Source organism: Urocitellus parryii, chromosome 3 (genome assembly GCF_045843805.1).
Source record: "Urocitellus parryii isolate mUroPar1 chromosome 3, mUroPar1.hap1, whole genome shotgun sequence".
Lineage (NCBI taxonomy): Eukaryota > Metazoa > Chordata > Mammalia > Rodentia > Sciuridae > Urocitellus > Urocitellus parryii.
The window spans coordinates 139,084,775-139,103,895 of NC_135533.1; the positions used below are offsets into that span (position 1 = coordinate 139,084,775).

At 41.6% G+C, this 19,121-nt stretch overlaps 1 protein-coding gene across 1 annotated transcript in view; it reads right to left on the reverse strand.

Moving 5' to 3' along the window:
• The window catches only part of Fbxw8 (F-box and WD repeat domain containing 8), a 108,590-nt gene extending 90,669 nt beyond the window's left edge, over positions 1 to 17,921 (reverse strand). The window contains exons 1-2 of the mRNA XM_026386028.2: positions 17,543 to 17,921; positions 5,877 to 5,981 (exon numbers count right to left, since the gene is read on the reverse strand). Coding sequence (XP_026241813.1) covers positions 5,877 to 5,981; positions 17,543 to 17,860 — 423 coding nt within the window. The 5' untranslated portion in view covers positions 17,861 to 17,921. The remainder of the gene's footprint in view (positions 1 to 5,876; positions 5,982 to 17,542) is intronic.
• Between the last annotated feature and the right edge of the window lie 1,200 nt (positions 17,922 to 19,121).

Consider the following 19,121-nt stretch of genomic DNA (forward strand, 5'->3'; position numbering starts at 1 on the left):
GTCCAGTCAGGGTTGGTGCCACATGTCTGTAATCCTATGTACTGAGAAGGCTGAGGTAGAAGAATCATAAGTTCAAGGCCAGTCTGGTCAACTTAGTGAGACTCTGTCTCAAATATAAAAACAAAAAAAAGGTTGGGGAAGTAGCTCAGTGGTAGAGCACTTGCCTTACATATGTGAGGCCCTCAGTTCAATCTCCAATATTACCAAAAGTGAAAGAAAAAAAATTATCAGTGTTGTAATGTAACAGTAAACTTAACTTTTCTCATTAAAACCAAAAAATCTGTAATTCTAAAATTGATGATTTTGTCACTATTATCCAGTTTAAAATATTATCTTTTAATATGCCAGGAATCCTGTGTATATGAAAAAAGGATGAACATAAAATTATAAATAACAAAATGATAAAGCTGTTCAATGAAGGGTCCAATGAATAACTTTGCTTACTAACAGCCACACTGTGTTTCAGGATGAAGCACTCCCAAAGATACTAAGTCCCTTGAGGGTTATCCAACAATAACAAGAAGCTAGAGAGGTCAGCATCAGAAGTGCACAAGAATCACCAACCAAGGTAGAGGACTTCAGTTCTGGAAACATAAAGCAAAAAAAGGAGGGAATGTGGAAAGAAGGCAAAGTCGAAGCAAAATCAGTTCTCCAGCAGAGTTTGAGGCATAATTAAATCTCAAAAGGCCTCCCCAGTAAGGATTCCTTACTGTTAGTTACCAATTTGGCATAAAGATCTAAGCAAACAGGTTTTCTCCAAGGCCGTACACATAGTTCATGATGCCAATTCCACATAACTGGCCCAATTTCATTAAAATCCCAAGGTAGCTAGATTCAAAGAGAAAAAGACAGAGGAGACAGAGAGAGTAAGTCCCCTCTAACACAAAAATCGTAAAGCAGCAGGACATTCCAACCAATAGAACAACTTTTCCCCTGTTTCAAAAATAAAAACACCACAAAAAACAAATGAAAATGCTACTTATATTTATTATTTTGTGGTTTATTTTAATGATTGAAGAAACAAAGCCAATTCTATAAACTACTACATGTCCATCATTATCTTCACATCAAAGCTCTAGAAAATTCCTGGTTACACACATCACAGCTAACTTAGCCACTGGTATTTTTTTAAATATTTTTTTAGTTGTTGATAGACCTTTATTTATTTATATATGGTGCTGAGAATCAAACCCAGTGCCTCACACATGCCAGGCAAGTGCGCCAATGCCAAGCCCCAGCCCCAGCGCTAGTCACTGCAAGTTAAAGGGGCTCTGTTTAAGAATATTTTCTATTCTTATACATGTGCTCTTAGACCTAGGCTAACAACAATAAACAAATCCAACTGGCCAAAGAAGGAAGAATTCTGGTGGACAATTGGACCACTGTGTTGCAAATTATACTGTTCACACCTGCAGAATAATTTCACCAGCATAACCAATCTATCCTGAAATACAGCTCCACTGTACCAAAAGGGGGATCTCTTCTTCCACTAGATCCTATCTTTCACTGAAAAACTCTTTGGATGAGAAAATCAGCAACAGATGTGAAAGCCACATGGCTTTCGACAAAGCGGGAAAGCAAAAAGCAATGTAAAAAGAAATTATTCCTTAAACAGCAGCTCACTATCAAGAATGAAGATTTTATCGTCTAATGCTGACTTTGTGTAAAGCAGCTAGTTATTAGACCCTGTTCCAAGACTTCAGCTAACAGCATCAGGCTCAAATCCAGGAGCTGGACTCATTTAGCAACACTCTTGTTTTCAACTCTTGGGAGCAGGGCCAATGTGTAAAGTTAGAATATAACAAATCAGATTTCCAAAGGGAAAGAAGACAATATAGGTACTCTTATTTAATACAACTGATAGGCTCTGGGCCTGGTTCACACTTCAGCACATTGAGTTTCAGTTTTAAATAATTTCCATCGTTTCTTAAAGACACACACTACACATCCAAAAATATTTGCAGCATCTCCACTGAAGTAATACTGAGGCAATTAAGAATACTGAAAAATTCTTTCAAACTCACATTTAAGTAGAAAAAAATGATTAAGCAAAATGTGTCATGAAAAATAGTATCACACCACAAACTCTCTAAATTGTCCTGTATCACGTGTGATTTCACCCAACTGCCAACAACATAGCAAGTTCCATAGTCCAAATCTGACTTTTACCACTCTCAAACTGCCTTAATATCCTGGACTTCACGTTCTTGGGGTGCTTTGGATTTTAGTGTATAGTCTTCTTACTAGTGAATTTTACCAAACCTTTCCTCTTGGAAGATATCTCCACCTGTGTAAAATGCATTATAGAATCCAAGGATGAAAATGGCAACCACTAAACAAAGTCATTTTTTGGCAGTTAAGAGAATGGATCCTCCAATATCTTCTAGGGAATATCATAAAAAGCATATGATCTGCAGTCATACACACTTAATAAAAAATCAATGGGAATCCATAAATGTGATATACATGAACAGAATGAAGGACAAATTCATATGATAATCTCAAAAACACCAAAAAAAAGCATTTAATGAATTTCAACAACTTTTTTATGATAAAAATTCTTTAAGAAACCAAATATAGAAGGAATATACGTCAGCACAATGACAGATAAGTAGCATCACACTCAACTGTAAAATGCTGAGTTTCCTCTAAGACCAGGAATAAGACAAGGGTGCCCACACTCCCCACTTGCATTCAACATAGGGCTGGAAGTCCCAGATGGAGTAGGGGGACTTTCAGATTGGAAGGGAAGAGGTCTCCTTGTCCCTGTTGGCCTACAGTGTGATCTTTTATATATAGAAAACCCTAAAGACTCCAACTAAAATATAATCAGAACTAATAAATAGATTCAGTAAAGCTGTAGGATACAACATCAACATTCAAAAATCAGTAGCTTTTGTATTATGTTAACAAGAAACTAACTATTCAAAAAATAAAGCAATGATCCCATTCACCATAGCTACAAAAAAAAAAAAGCAAAATACTTAAGGAATAAATTCTACCACAAAGATTAAAGACTGAAAACTATAAACATTAATGAAGGAAACTGAAGGAGACATAAATAAATGGAAAAATACCCCGTGTTCATGAATCAGAACCATTCCATCAAAAGCACTCTACAAATCAATGCAATACCCATCAAAATTCCAAAGACATTTTTCACAAAAAGAAAAAAATATATACAAAATTTGTAACCACAAAAGACCCTGAGTAGACAAAGCAATCTTGAATCAAAAGAAAAATACTGGAGGCATCATACTACCTGCCTTAAAAACATACCACAAAAGCTGGCCAGAGTGGCACAAGTCTGTAATTCCAACAACTCAGGAGGCTAAGGAGGGAGGATCACAAGTTCAAGGACAGCCTCAGCAACCTAGAGAGTCCTAAGTAACTTAGTGAGACCCTCCTTGGAATAAAAAATAAAAAGGGCTGGGGATATGGCTCAGTGGTCAAGCAGCCCTAGGTTCAATTCCCAGTACAAAAAAATACACACACACACACACACACACATATATATATATCACACATACACACACACACACCATAAAGCTACAGTAATTGAAGCAGTATGGTACTGGCATTAAAAATAGATATACATAGACCAACAAAACAGAACAGAGAACCCAGAAATAAACCCCTGCATTTACATTTAATTGGTTTTCAACAATGGTGTCAAGAACACACAATGTGGAAAAGATAGTCTAATGAATCACACTGGGAAAACTGAATATTCCCACACAGAAGAATGAAATTAGACCCTTATCTCACACCCACATACAAAACTCAACTCAAAATGGATTCAAGTCTTAAGTGTAAGACCTGAAACGATAAAACTACTAGATGAAAACAGGAGAAAAGTTTATTGACATTTGTGCGGGCAATGATTTTTCTGAATATGACCCAAAAGAACAGGCACAAAAGCAAAAATAGACAAACAGGATGAGAACTGTTTACTCTGCACAGCAAAGAAAATAGTCAACAGAATGAAGAGACAACCTATGGTATAAGAGAAAATATCTGCAAATCACACATCTGATAAAGAATATCGAAAAACATCTAAGGTACTCAATAATCAGAGAACAAGTAATTTGATTTAAAAATGAGCCTAGCACCTGAACAGACATCTCTCAAAGATATACAAGTGGCTGACAGGAATATAAACATCACTAATCAGGAGAGAAATGCAAATTAAAACCTCAAGGAAACACCACCTCCCACTGTCAAAATGGCTGTTATCAAAAAGACAAAGGATAACAAGTCTGGAGAGGCTGTGGAGAGAAGGGAAGCCTGCAACTCTACTGGTGAGAATGTAAATTGGTAGAGAAAACTGTGGAGGTTTCTTTCAAACAGCAAAACTACAACTACCCTGTGATCCAGTTGTTTCACTGCTGGGTATAAATCTAAAGAAAAGAAAATCAGCAGGTCGAAGAGAGAGCTTCACTCCCATGCTCACCACAGCATTATTCACCAGAGTCCAGACACAGAATGAACAGATGACTGCATAAGGAAAACGGGGTGCATACGCACAATGGAATACTAGTAAACCTGAAAAAAAAGGAGCTTCTTCCATCTGTGACATAAATGTGTCTAGAGGGCATTATGTTCAATGAAATAAACCAGGCCCAGAAAGACAAATACAACATGATCCCACATGATCCCACATGATATATGTAGAATCTAAAAAAATTGAATTCCTGGTAATTTCTGCTGCTAGAGAGGAGACAGAGGTTGCAAGGGGGGATCCAGGAGTTGGAGAGATACTGGTCAAAGGATATGTCAGAAAAGAGGAAAAAGTTCAAGATTTCTACAAGAGATCTACTGCACAACATGATGACTATAGTTAATAATAACGTATTGTATACTTGAAAAATCCCTGAAGAACAGATTTTAAAATGTTCTCACCACAAAATAACAAGAGTATGTGAGATAACACATATGGTAATTAGCTTGACTGAGCCATTCCACGATGTATACATATTGTACAAAATAAGTAAGATTTTTATCAATTGAAAAGATGAATTAAGGGGCTGGGGTTGTGGCTCAGCGGCAGAGCGCTCGCCTAGCATGTGCGAGGCTAAAAAGGATAAAGACAAATCAAGTATATACTCTCAGCCAAAATGATGAGAACAAAAGAACAACTTTAGTGGCATAAACACTTGCCTCTCAAAGTGTGGCCAAAGATAAGTGGTGACACCTGGTCACAAATGTGGACCACTGGGCCCCACCCCAGATCTCCTCAATTCAAATATGCATATTACAGATATCCCCCATGATACATGCACACAATGAAGTTTGCCCTAGATGATATCTCCCAACAATCCACCCCATGGTAGTATGCCCCAGAGTCAGCATTAAATGGGTGACATTGATCTTCAATTCCCTGGTGGGTCTCAGTTTTCACATACCTCTACTTCACTGAATGGGATTCTGGAGCTTAAAGGGTAATTTGGACTATATGCCTAAAACATGACTTCACTGTTCTGTCCCTGAACTGACCCTCAGCTCCCATCCTAACAACTAGCCTGATTTAATCAAGGACTCACATCTTTGCACTAAAAACTGTGAGTACATTAACAGTGTAGGCAGGCTCAATGAAGGCGGAGCCCAGAATTGTCAGCTTTGAGCTCAGTGCCACAGGTCAGCCACAATTCAGAATGCAGGAAGAAGAGAGCTCTTGAGTTCACAGTCACAGAAAGATAAACACCAAGTGGTGATGTGCAGCACGGTCCTTTCAAGTTCAAGGTTGCCTTCCTTCAAATAAAGTCACTATGCAATTCACTAATCCTATAAAGCTTGTAACTCTATAAATTTCTGTTATCCAGGAGTTTTAACCACACATGGTAGAAAATCTGAACATCTGTTTAATAACAGCTTACCTGTGCACACCTTCCTAGCTCCTTCCTGTCCAGATACTGAAATATATTGATTGCCAATTCATAAGGCAGCTGGACATCAAAGAAGGGCACATCATCCATTTCATTCTGAGGAGAAAAAAAAACAAGCTTAAAATTCTGAAATATGAAAATAACTCACATCTTCAGGCCTTATACCAGAGATACTCTTAGGTGGTAACAAGAGAGATAAGGCTGTTTCCCAGAAGGGAAGTACTCTATTTCGCAAAGAAGTCATGGGATTAATTCAGAACTTGCCAGCCACTCTCAATTCTCTGACCCCCATAAACCTCACATACACTTACAAAATCCACATGACCTGGGATACACTACAAAAATAGATGCAAAGGTTTGTGGAAGGCCTCCTGCCTTCTAAGGCAAAGTGAGCAGCAGCCGTCCAAGAAAGTGAGCCTGCAAGTCAGGGAAGCCACCCCTCTTCCCAGGACAACTGCTACTCTCCCCACCTCAGAGAGGGGGCACACCCAAAGCTGGAGAAATGCTGACCTGGGTCACTGAAGTGTTTTCAAACCAGGGAAAGAATAGGGCAGTGAACATGAGTAAAAAGTCAACATGCCCAATGCTCTCTAGATGGAGGTGAACCCGTCCCTCTGCGAGGTTTCCTAATGCTCTCAAGGGCTTATGCTGCTTAACCTGAGCAAGCCAGTGCAAACAAAGAGTTCTTCTTCAGTGTCATTTATTAATGCAGAGAAATGAGAGCTCGCCTGCCTTTGGGTAAGCAATTAGAGATGAGGTAACAGCTTCAGCTGGAGATAAGGCTGTCATGACGACCCTGGTGGCACAAAGCAATACATGCGAGAACAGGGAAAAGCCAAGTGTGCATGTGTGCCCCTCTGCCTGTTCCCAAATCCACCTGCCAAAGCTCACTGTGGCATGGTATGTGCCTTGCAAAGCTAGGGAAAGCTGTGCTCTTTGTCCCGGCAGAACTCACTTAATAAAATTCATTTTTAATAGGCTTTGGCTGACATCAGTGACTTATTGGTTGCAGGCAAATTGTTAATTCACTACTCATATACAACAGTTTTGTGTGTTGTGAGACTGCAGTCCCAAAATAGAAAATAGTCTCAGCATTGTTAATGGAGTGTGAGCGCTAATTTAGACCCCACCACAACTCAGGATAAAGATTATTCTGGAATTGTATTCCTATTCATTTAAGAGTCTCAGGGATAAGGAAACTCTGGAGCATAAGGAAATGTGATGCTCAACTGTAAAAACAGTGCAAGGTGAAGTATGAGAGCCAAAAAAGCTCTCTAGAGGGAAAAAAAGTGAGAGCTGACAGTCCTCTGTGGACAAAGAAGGAACAGAATGTTAAAACAGGAGAGAAGCGTTGGCCATACAGACAAAAACAGGAAAAAATCTGCAAGGGTAATTGGAAAACACAGGATCTTTGCCTAAAAAAATAATGGAAAGTCGCTTCAGGCGAGGTCCCCTCCCACAACTAACTGGCTTCACTCAGCTCAGATACACCTGGGGACGCCTCACAACCCACCAGAGGGAGTCCCAGCTGGTCAAGGAAAGCATGCACAAGACAAGACTGCTGCACACACCTCTGGACTCCCTCCTGCTCTCCCCTTTATATTATTAGGACTGTAGTAAAGCAGAAAGGCCTACATTACCCACTTAGAAAGAAACAAAAGAAAACTGTTCCTTATCCTCATACAAGCAGAAAATACAGAGGGAAAAGCCCACTCTTCAAAACTGAAGTCTCCTTTTGTGACTTGTCAGGACTTGCTTTCTTCAGTAGGTCCCGTTCAGGATGCTCCATGACCTAGTTTCTGGATTTGATACTCTGAAGAGGAATGAGACATCATCATCTTTGTTTTTATTCTGGTGCAGAAAAGTCACACTTTTGGTGGCTGCAGTTCCTGTCTTAGGTCTACACAGCTGGCCTATCCTCCATCCTCATCCTGGAAGACAGCACCTCTATCCTAGCATACCCAACCCTGCCAGGTCCCTCTTGATCCCAAACACCACCATCTCTAGGAGCCTTGGAGGCTCAGAGCAGATCCCAACTGGTTTCAACTGATGATAAAGCTAATTGTTACCTTACTAGCCAAGCCAGCAGTCTAACTTCATCTGAGTTTCCTCATCTATAAAACAGACCCAGTATAACAACCCCATGAACATGTTATTACAGATAAAATGAGATAATACACGGAGAGAGCTTGGCACATGTACCAGGACTAAGCATGCAATATATGATTGTGAATATTACTATTCATTTTCCTTGAGGGACTTTTGCCTATTTCTTCAACAAACAGGTGTTCCCCCTCTCATGACACTCCTAAACCAGCTTGTTTACACATTATATTTATTGTCATATACAAGCAGATGACAATCAGAGCAATAGCAAAAGGCTGGCAGAGGCTAAGCTACTCAGAAGTCTGAACACCAAGTACAATACAACAGGGATTCTTTAAAGTTAAAACAATCAACTTTAAAAGGGCAGTCCTCTATAGTGAGTCAGGAAGGATTCCTTCTGGTGCACACTGGATGGAAAGGAGGCATTTCCCCCAGGCTGCGAGTGAACAGTAAGTGGTGTTATGGCCACCATTACAACAGTCAGTCTGATGCTGCACTGGTCTGTTAATGCACAGGCAGTGATGGATCATTTCTAAGTCCTGGAGAGAAACCAAAGCATTATATTGTAATTATGTAAACACCAACAGTCCAAAGACAAACTTTTTTAAAAATCAGTGTGCTCTTAGAATTACATCTCATCGATCATCAATCCAAAACAGATCAAGTCCCAGACATTCATATAATAATAAATGATTTTCCCTGTTGTTCCACTGACTAGAGAACAGCAGGAAGACCCACATCTTAAGAAATACGTAGCTGGATGAGGTGGCACATGCCTGCAATCCCAGCTATTCAGGAGGCTGAAGCAGAAGGATCACAAGTTCAAACCCAACCAGGCGCAACTTAGATGGTATCTCAGAGAAAAAAAGAACGGGGGGCAGAGGGCTGGGGACATGGCTCAGTGGTAGAGCTAGCATGTTCCAGGACCTGGGTTGGATCCCCACTACATGAAAAGAAATATGTTGACCCACAAGGTCAGGAGATCAAATGTTGCAGCTTCATGCTGCATAAGGCATTCATTCAATGGCTCTAGTAGTGGACACCGCAAGTCCTCCTTCAGATCCGATGAACTCATTCTACCTGATGAAAATGCTACCTGCCAGTGATTCAGAGCTGAGTGCTTCCTAGACACTACCCTTGGCCAAAGAAGCTTCCTTACCAAAGAAACATCTCCTCTCAGAGGGCAGCCTGCATCTGCTGATTAGTCAATGCCTATATACAACAGCCCGGCCCTGTTGCCTCAAAGCTGGATCTCTCCGAAAGACCAAGCCACTAAACCACCTACCTGAAATATCTGTCTCAGAGTCTGTTTTGTGTAGAGTCAAAACTTTTTTCCCAAACCAACAGAATTGGTGGTCTTGTGTCCAATTCATCCCCAAGGATTCCTCTGTACAATTCCAGAGACATCAGTCTAGGAAACCTACTTCCCACTCAAGGAGGTATATGGAAGGCAGGTGAGGATAATGTCATTATACCAGCCAACTAGAGTAGATTAAAGTTTAAGTAAATGATTCATAAACCTCTTTTTGTTATTATTAATAACATACCACTTGGGAAACAACTCACAGAAGATTAAGAGTTATGAGCATGTGGTTGAAAACACAACTCTTTTATAGTATGCATGACTCAACAAGGACAGGCAGCCACGTCCTGGGCCAAAGCTGTAGCCCCAGTAACCACAGAAACTCTCCTAGTTGCAGCAGGGTGTCTGAAGCACTCGGATTAGTGTTTACCACAGTCCATAGACGTAGATAAAAATATAACTTGCTCCTAGAGAAATTCCTTGTTATCTAAAAGAGAGCTACCACACTACCACCTAGACTATGGTGAAACACACTCCACCCAAAGAGTTTTGAGCCATTTTAACCCACCTCAATATCTATTCTGACTTAAAAACATGAAAATGGGCAACTCTGAATTTCAGAAACATACTCGAAGAAGAAGGAAATTAAAGACATTGAGGGCTGGGGATATTGCTCAGGGGTAGAGTGCTTGCCTAGCACATGTGAGGCTCCTGGTTCCATCCACAGCACTGAAGGAAAAAAGGCACTGGAATTATTAATACAGGAGAACTAGTCACACTATACAAAAATCAATGTGACTACACTGATAAAGCAATACACTATTATTGTGCACTCGCTTAATAGTTCCCTTCAGTGTGAGACTTGCCAAATTTATGCTCTAGAAAACCAATGAATTCAAAGAATTAACATTATTCAAATGTAAGGAAAAGTGTCTTTCTGATTACACACAACCTGGTTTTTAATGCTTTGACCAATGGCTTAGATATTCTCTTACCATTCTTAGTGACTTCTGTCACCAAAAATGGTGACTCCTATCAAAATCATCCATAGTGATTTTTGTATTTGTTTTATTTTGAATGCTGAGAACCCACCTAGACCTACTGCCCCCAAATTTCAGGGAAGGTACTCAAACATCACCTTCTCAGGGGTTCCTCATGCACATTAAAAACTGAGAACCACAGCCCTAAATCATAGCAGATATCAAATCCATCTACTGGCTTTCCCAAACAAGGGAAACACACACACACACACACACACACACACACACACACATGGGTAGTGTTACTTTGTTAATTTAAGGTCAGTGAGTACAAGATTTTCCCAAAGTCTACTGGACTTACTCCAAAAATGCTGAGAGAAATTGCAAAGAGATCCATCCCCAGGGAGGCCGATTTGCACTCCTATGTGCTAATGTAAGACTAATTCTGTAAATGGATTGGTTTTGTGCCTTACTGTTAGAAATTTAATCTGTCTTCTCTTGTTTAATAGAAGAAGGGATAATTACTAAGAGACAAATCAGTACAAAGTGAAGAAACTGACTTAAGGTTTTTGTTCTCAATGTATATCTCCAGGGCAAACAACATGAAGAGCTCTCTAGGTGGTGTTTTGAGAATCTGAGAAAAGAAATCACTTTAGGTTCAAATAAGAGATCTGCAGTAACATTTCTACTAAATCTGTTATGAAAAGGAGACTGTTTTCTAAAGGAGTTTATCTCAACTCTCCACATAACACAAAAGTGGAGCACAGTTGACCTCACAATCTCAATCAGTAGGAATGAAGGAGTTCCAGTTTCTCCTGTGTCTTTTTTTTTTATAGCAAATAAGGGCATTTTTTTATTTTTTATTTTTATTTTCTTTTTATGTGGTTCTGAGGATCGAACCCGGGGCCTCACATGTACGAGGCAAGCGCTCAGTCACTGAGCCACAATCCCAGCCCCTCTCCTGTGTCTTCTTTAAAAAAAAAAAAAAAATTGGCTGATGGAAGGGGATCCGAAACACTCCCAAAATAAATAGGCAGCCATTTTGTCTTAAAATGAATATTCTTACATATAAGAAGAAAAAGAATTTCAGAAGTATACCAAAATGTGAACAGCAGTAGCCTGAGTTACAGGAGATTTTTGTTTTCTTCTTTCCTTCTAAATTTCCTAAATACTTCTGTAGTAAGCATGCTACCCACTAAAATAGGATAATTTTTTAAATATTTATTTTTTAGTTGTAGGTGGACACAATATCTTTATTTTATTTTTATGTGGTACTGAGGATCAAACCCACTGCCTCATGCATGATAGGCGAGCGCTCTATCTCTGAGCCACAACCCCAGCCCAAAATAGGATAATTTATGTTCAAAATACTATCTGAATTCAGGGACATGACCAATGCAGGGGGAGGGGAGGTGCTGTTAGCAAATGTATAAGTATGGGCAACCGCACTCAAAGAGCTAAAATCTTTTATAGTGATAAATCATCGTCATGTAAAGCAGAATAAATACACAAGACTATGAGAGGCAATATAGATAGTCCCCTAAGGTATTCCACAGTTCATTAGTAAGTCAGCTATTTAGAACTTAGAAATCATTTCTCCAAAGAAACAATGCTATAAAGAGAGGTTAAGCTCTCAAGCAGTCCACAAAAAGCCAATTTATCTCTTAACGTTGAACCTAATGCCCATGTCTAGCTGTAAGAGCAAAAGGTATGCAATAAATATCTGCTGATTATCTGTGCAAATAACTGAACTATAATATTACCAAGTCAAACCAGCCCAGCACTAGGCACATGGTAAATGCACAAAAATAACTGTGATTTATTTTTTTAAACAGGATTAGGCTTTCCCACTCTGAGACACATTCTCATATTTATGGCCTATTGGTATGACTTCCCCAGGCACTCTGGCAAGGGAGGGAGATGGAAAATGCCAATCCAAAGGACTTGGGGAGTAAGTGCTGGGGGAATCCCAAGACACTGGGTGTGGCACTAAAAAAAGTCAATGTGAAACAAAACAGGCTGGACCTCTGCTGTCAAAGCTCCCTGAGTCTACACTGGACCCCAGATTTGAAACAAGGCAAGCACAGAGTCAGAAGGGAGGAGGAGATCCCGTCAGAAGCTTCAGGTCCCAGAGGCGTACTACTCATGGCTGTGGATTTGTTTGGTGAAGTTACTCCAAGCACAATCCCACCATCGGGATCAGATGTATAATTTGGGGGGCCCAGTGTAAAACAAAAACGTAGTCAAAAACAGTTAAGAACTTCAAGACAACACAGAGCTTTAACCAAGCACGGGTCCTTCTGAGCACAGGGTCTTTTAGTCACTTTTGGGCCGCACGCCCAGGAGGCTGCTGGCTCTGGCCACCATAGAACCTTTGCACCTACTGTTCTCTGCCTGCAGTCAATGTGAAATGTTGATTGCCCATGCCCCACATCTCTTCATGCCTGCTTCCTCCCCTCCTTGTCTTCCATGAAAAGTGATCTTCCCAAGAAAGGCCTTACTGGACAGCACCATTAAAATTACAGCCCCTACCCTACTACAGTCCCACTCGAGCCCCCTATCTGCTTTTTTCCCAGAGCATTTATTATTTGAGAACTGTCTAGATCCCTCTTTCCTGGAATGTAGACTATAAATTTTCAGTCTTGTTCACTGCTGTATCCTTGGTGCCTAAGAACAGTGCCTGATACTAAGTTAAGCCATTTAATAAGTTAGTTAAGCCTCTTAACATGTATTGTGGAATGAATGAACCCATGACACTTCCAGCCATCAGAACTTTGCAGTGAAAACATGACCTAAGTTACAATTTACATATATACACAGTCTATTTCAAATGCACTAAGTAGAGACCTGCTAATTCATGAAAAAAAAAAAATGACACTGACAATAAGACCTTTTTCAGTTAGGGGAGTGGAGAAATTTGGACTGAAGGGATCATCAAGGAAGAGTTAACACAAGAGGGGGAATTCAAGCTGAGCCTTAAAAGGAAGACAAAGGGTAATAAGAGGAAGGGGAGTCATTCCAGGTATGCCAGCACATGACTCCACACCAGGAGAGAACCAGTCAACAGCACAATCTGAAACTCAATGCTGGTCCACTGACTCTAAGCCCAGGACCACACCCAGGCTGTGCTGGCTCCATTAATGTTGTTCTTTAAGTTAGAAGAGGTGGTCTCCAAGGGCAGGAACTGTATCAATTCTGTTGATTGCCCATGCCCCAGCACCTACCTGATCAACAAGTATACAGAGACGGATGAACAGAAAACAGTCCTACAGTGCTGCTCCAAACAGCCACCTAAAGTGGACATCAGTAATGGCCACAGTTGCTTGCCCCACATTCATTCTCTCTTCTCTTCCCACTCAATGTGATTTAAATGGGACTGACCCCACCCTTATCTTCAGGAGTGGGCACTAAATGCAAGCCTGGACAATTTTAAGCAGAAATTGGCTCCAAATTGGTCACATGACCCAATTTGGCCCAATAAGAACTTAGGTTCATGATATCTGTTGCATACCACAGAAAACACACTCCTTACTCTCTCCCTGCATTGCCAAGCTGGTAGAATGTAGGACTGCAGATGCTGGCCATTTTGTCCCCAGTGGGGGAGAGACTGCTGCAAGTAAAATCAACAAAGGAAAGCCGTACTAAGAGGAGGCTTCCAGTCACGTTATGTTAACACCCAGAACAAGCACAACCACCTAGAGGTTTTAGTCACATAAATTGATGGATTCCAATTTGGGTTTTTTAAGACAATTTGAGTTGGGGGGAGATCTGATATGCTACCTAAACAAAAATGGGACCAAGCAATCATACTCAAGTGGCTCCACTAACCTAAGGAGCCTGGGTTTATGGACAGGATGAAAGACTAAAACAAACTGCCTACTGCCTCTGGAATTTGGACAAGGGGGATGCCATTTCTTTCATTAGTTTAACCATATGTTAAACCAAGTGCCAATTTAGATATTCCTACCTCATAACCTAAACAGAGATGGTTTCTAGGTGCAATTATTAAAAGCCTCATAAGTCAGATGAGGTAGTATAAATTCCAGCTATTCAAGAGGCTCACAAGTTCAAGGTCAGCCTAGTTTTTTGTCTCAAAATAAAATGGACTGTGGATGAGCTCAGTGGTAGCCCCTGGGTTCAATGCCAAACACTTGTGGGGAGAGAAAGAAGACCAGGCTCAGGAGGAGTTATTTCTAAATTTCATTTCAGCTGCGCTTGCCCATCAACGGTTCTGGCCTATTCCTAGCCAGGTAACATTCCAAGTGTGTTCAACTGCTCAACAAAAGGAACTCAACTTTTGGCTGATAACTTAGGTGCTTTCACTATGGTGATGATACTGAAGTCTGAAGTGGAAGAGACTAGCCAAAACCACAACAGGATGCACAAGTAGAAGCCAATTGCCAAAAGTTGGGGGTGAAGTTTACCATTTTTATTTCCCTTTCATGACTACTATGTCAGTCTCTGGGAACAGTTTCTGGGAAGTCCCAAAGGAACATAATCTTTCCAGAGTACAACTACTTTGGAAAATATCAACATCTACCAAGGCTGTTACCCGCATGCTTTATGACCTAGTAATTCCACTCCTTGGTGAATTCCAAACATACACACACACACACACACCAAAAGATGTATAAAATGTTCGTAGCAGTGCTGTTCCCAATAGCCCCAAGCTGGCTCTTAACAAACTAGTTATCAATAATGCCCATCAACAGTAGCATGAATAAATAAAATGTGGTAAATTCACATAGATCAATCTCATATGCACAAGAACCCCCGCACAAGAGTAGACACAGTATGATTCCACTTAAATGTAGTTCAAGCTTGGTGTTAGAAGTCAGGTGAGTGTTTACCCTGAGGTGAAAAAGCACATGGGGGCAGGGATGGTTCTGCCAAGCTGGTGATGCTGTTCTGTAATCTGCCTGCTGCTTCCATGCTCACGAACTCTTCAAAATGCATCAAGCTGTGCAGTTATGATTGGTATACTTCAAAGTGTGATTTAAAAAAAAAAAAAAAAACTTTTAAAAGTGAAAAAACAAAAACAAAGAGAGCCATATTTCAAGAAAGATAATTCCTACCCTGACATGTTTTATGTCAGCTGCCACCATGAAACAAATTCTACAAACTATGATAAAATCTGGAAAAAATACACAACAAAATGCCTGAAAAAAAGATACTGCTGGGGCGGAAAAAGGATTGAAGAGGCAATACCTAGCCTGCTTCACTCAGTTGCATTACCTGTCTGGACCCTGTGGGTAGTAGGGTTTGCAACCACTGATGCAGGTAGCCAAGCTTTTTCTGTAAATCATAACATCCATTCTCAGACCAAAGATACTGGATGGGTTTACTGACCCTAACCAAGGTACTTTCCTAATGCTCAGGTTCCAAGTGCAGTTGAAAATGGCCACCGTGGAGGGTTACTGGGAGAACTGAATAAAGTCTCTGAGCCCTTAAGACAGCACCAAGGAAAGAGTACGCTAGTGCTTAATGGACAACTACTACTTATGAAGTATTGTTTTAAAAAATCAGAGATGCCCCAACTTGGATGCTGCCTCATCTAATGTCGTGACTATGAAGGGAACAGAGAAGCCCACCAGGTCTCATCCCAGGGAATTAGTGCAGGCTTTTTTCCGACTACATATTAGATTCGAATGTGCTCCCTGGATCCTTCCCAAAGGAGGGTCCTTCCTTTTTTGCACACTTGATTTATTTCTCCACTATTCTTGGGAACAATGTCTATGACTATTACAGCTGGAAAGCCTTGAGAATCAGGATTTAAAATTCAAAGGAAGCAAGAACAATGTCTCAAATGTGTCTGATCATTCTAATCATCAGATTTGGGGCTCTCTTCCCTGACCACTGATTTCATAGGTCTGAGGAAGACCCAGGACCTATATTTCAATAAGGCCTCAGGTAATTCTTATGCCAACTCAAGTTTAACCTGGTGAATTAGAAGTCAAAAGACCTTACTCTAATTTCAATTCCCATTATTTGTTGATTGGGTAACCCTGGACAAATCACAGAAAATTTTTGTCTCTTCATTTGTAAAAGGAGAGTTAATATCTACCTCACAGGATTGTTGTATTAAAAGTCAGTCAGGGGGCTGCGATTGTGGCTCAGCAGTAGAGCACTTGCCTTGCAAGTGTGAGGCACTGGGTTTGATTCTCAGCACCCCATATAAATAAAGAAACAAAATAAAGGTCCATCAACAACTAAAAAAATAAAAAATTTTAAAAAATTAAAAGAGCTCAGAAACAGACATTTGTTTTAAAAAAAAAAAACAAGTTATGTTATTTGAATAAAACTGCACACTACATAAAAATAAGCCATTAATTCTTGGAACAACTCCCACTACACAATAATTCCCAACTGGAAAGCTGTAGAAGGTTCTTTTGAAAATCGTGTAAATCAGGCTATTAAAGCTTAATGTCCTCTTCCAATTCTTAACCTGGGAGCCATGGATAAGTGCCAGGTAGTCCTGATCCTCCCACCTTGGTGAAGGGGGTCATTTTTATGGCAGGCCTCCAGATTCTCCAAAAGATCCATGCCCCCTCAAAACAACCTCCATCCTAATGATCCTGCCTAAAGGATTTTTCCTCCTTTTCTTCCTTTTTCCACTTTAATTTTTTGAAGTTGGAAAAAAAATAAAAACAAACAGTACACAGAGAAAAGTTAAAAGCAATTATTTCTTTCTCACTGTGGCTCAGGAGCTGAGGCAGGAGGACCGCAAGTTCAAAGCCAGCCTCAGCAAAGGCGAGGCGCTAAGCAACTTGCCGAGACCCTGTCTCTAAATAAAATACAAAATAAGGGCTGGTAATGTGGCTCAGGGGTTAAATGCCCCCGAGTTCAATTCTTTCCTATCCGTTTCCTAGGCCCTCTTTCTCCAAAGACAGCCTTTGTTAAAAAGTTTAGGTATCTACTTTCTTGAGTTCTCAAACTCCTACTGACATTTTGGGCGGCTAATTTTTTCGTGGGTCTATCCTATGCATCGTAGGATGTTTGCGAGCAAACACTGGATGTCCAGAGCTTGCATGCTCACACCCACTGAAGCACCCCAAGATGTCTGCAGACACTGACAAATCTGGGGACCAAGCAGCCTTGGGTCTGCACCCTATGCACACACGAACATAGGTGAGTACACGACTACTCTTTTTTATTTTACTTTTTTTCCAGTCGGTGGCCCACAGAGAAAGTTGCTTTACAACTCCTGAGTGGTTAGTTCCGGAGCGGGGGCAGGCCCAGGGCCTCGGCAGCAGGCGACCGCCACTCACCAGGTCGCGGATGAGCTGATCCACCAGCTGCTCCCCGCCCCCCGCGGCTTCGCGGACGGGAGGGGAGCGGGAACGGCTCGCCGCGTCCTGCCTCTCGGCCCGGGTCGCCCGCACCGCCGGGGGCCGCCCCGCGCCCTCCAGGAGGCCCTGAGCCAACGCCAGGTACCCCGAGGCCTGCTCGCCGCGGCCGGGAGCCACCTCGGCCCGCCGCGGCCGCCGCTCGGCAGCCTCAGGCCGCCGCCGCTTCCTCAGCGCCTGGGCCTGCGCCAGCTCCTCCTGCCAGCGCCGACGGAACTCTTCCAGGCTGTGGTCATCCATTGTCGCTGCTCCGGAGCCTCCGTGTCCTCCTCAGCCCCGCCAAGTGCCACGGGATAGTCCCTCCGCGGGAAGTGTCCGCCGAGGCCGGAAACCGCTGCGGGTGCGGCTCTTAGGTTCCGGGCGGCGATCACGCCCCAGCCACGCCCCCTCGCTCTGCCGAGGATGGCCCGGATGCTTCGGCTTTTACTGCGAACCGCTTTTGCCACGGCCGGACTTTGCGCCAATCATTTCCCTTCATTCAAGAAATATGCACTGAACAACTACTATACGCCAGGCATTGAGAATTTAGCATGTAAATCTACCCGCCCCCAAATATCCCTGACTTTTTGGAGTTGTCATTCAAGTGGGAGGGAAGATTTTAAACAAATACGAATGTTTGAATCAGTATTAGGAAGGAAAAAAGTGATAAAAGTGGTTGACCACGGGAGGGGATGCATGATGGAGGACGGTTGGTGGGGGCCTCTCTAAGGAAATGGCATTTCAACTAGAGCTAAATAAGGAAAAAAAAAAAAAACAGCCATGGGACTATCAGACCTCAAGAGAAATTTCTAGAAGGAATCACACAACTCCAAGAGCGTTAGGTGGAAAAGAAAGTGGCGTACGTTTCCATCCGTCTTGAAAATGCTTTGCACCCACCCTTTTCTGGGCAGGGAATTTTCCTCCCCACCAGACAAGGCCTACACATCTTCCAGATGTACACGCACACCCCACTTGCTCTTGCAAACCCCGTAAAAATATAAAAATTAAAAAAAACTTCGGGCCCCTCCCTCGCATTCATTTTCATAGCATCCTGCATTTCTCATTATAAAACATAGTGCAATTCTACAATTTTATATTTGTGTGAGTATTAATACATCCTTTCCTTCTAGATTGACAACTCCTAACTTGGAAGCTGGGATTAGTAGGCACTGAATAAACATGTAAGGAATGACTAGCAGCCCTCTGAGATGAGAGCTATTGCTCTCAGTTTACAGGTGAGGAAACCGAAGTACAAAAGCTTGAGAAACTTGTCCGAAATCAAGAAAGAAAGAGAGAGAGAGAGAGAGAGAGAGAGAGAGAGAGAGAGAGAAGGAGAGGACTCTAGACCTAACTTGTTAATCATTAAATCACTCAGCCCACATCCCTAAGCCATCTAGGAACCAGGTACCAACCTCTGGTTACCATGACTTTTTTTACTGTAATGATATTAATATCATGAATGTTAATAGCCTTGGCTCCAGGGCAGATAAACCAATCCCAGTCTTCATTTACGTGGGTCCTA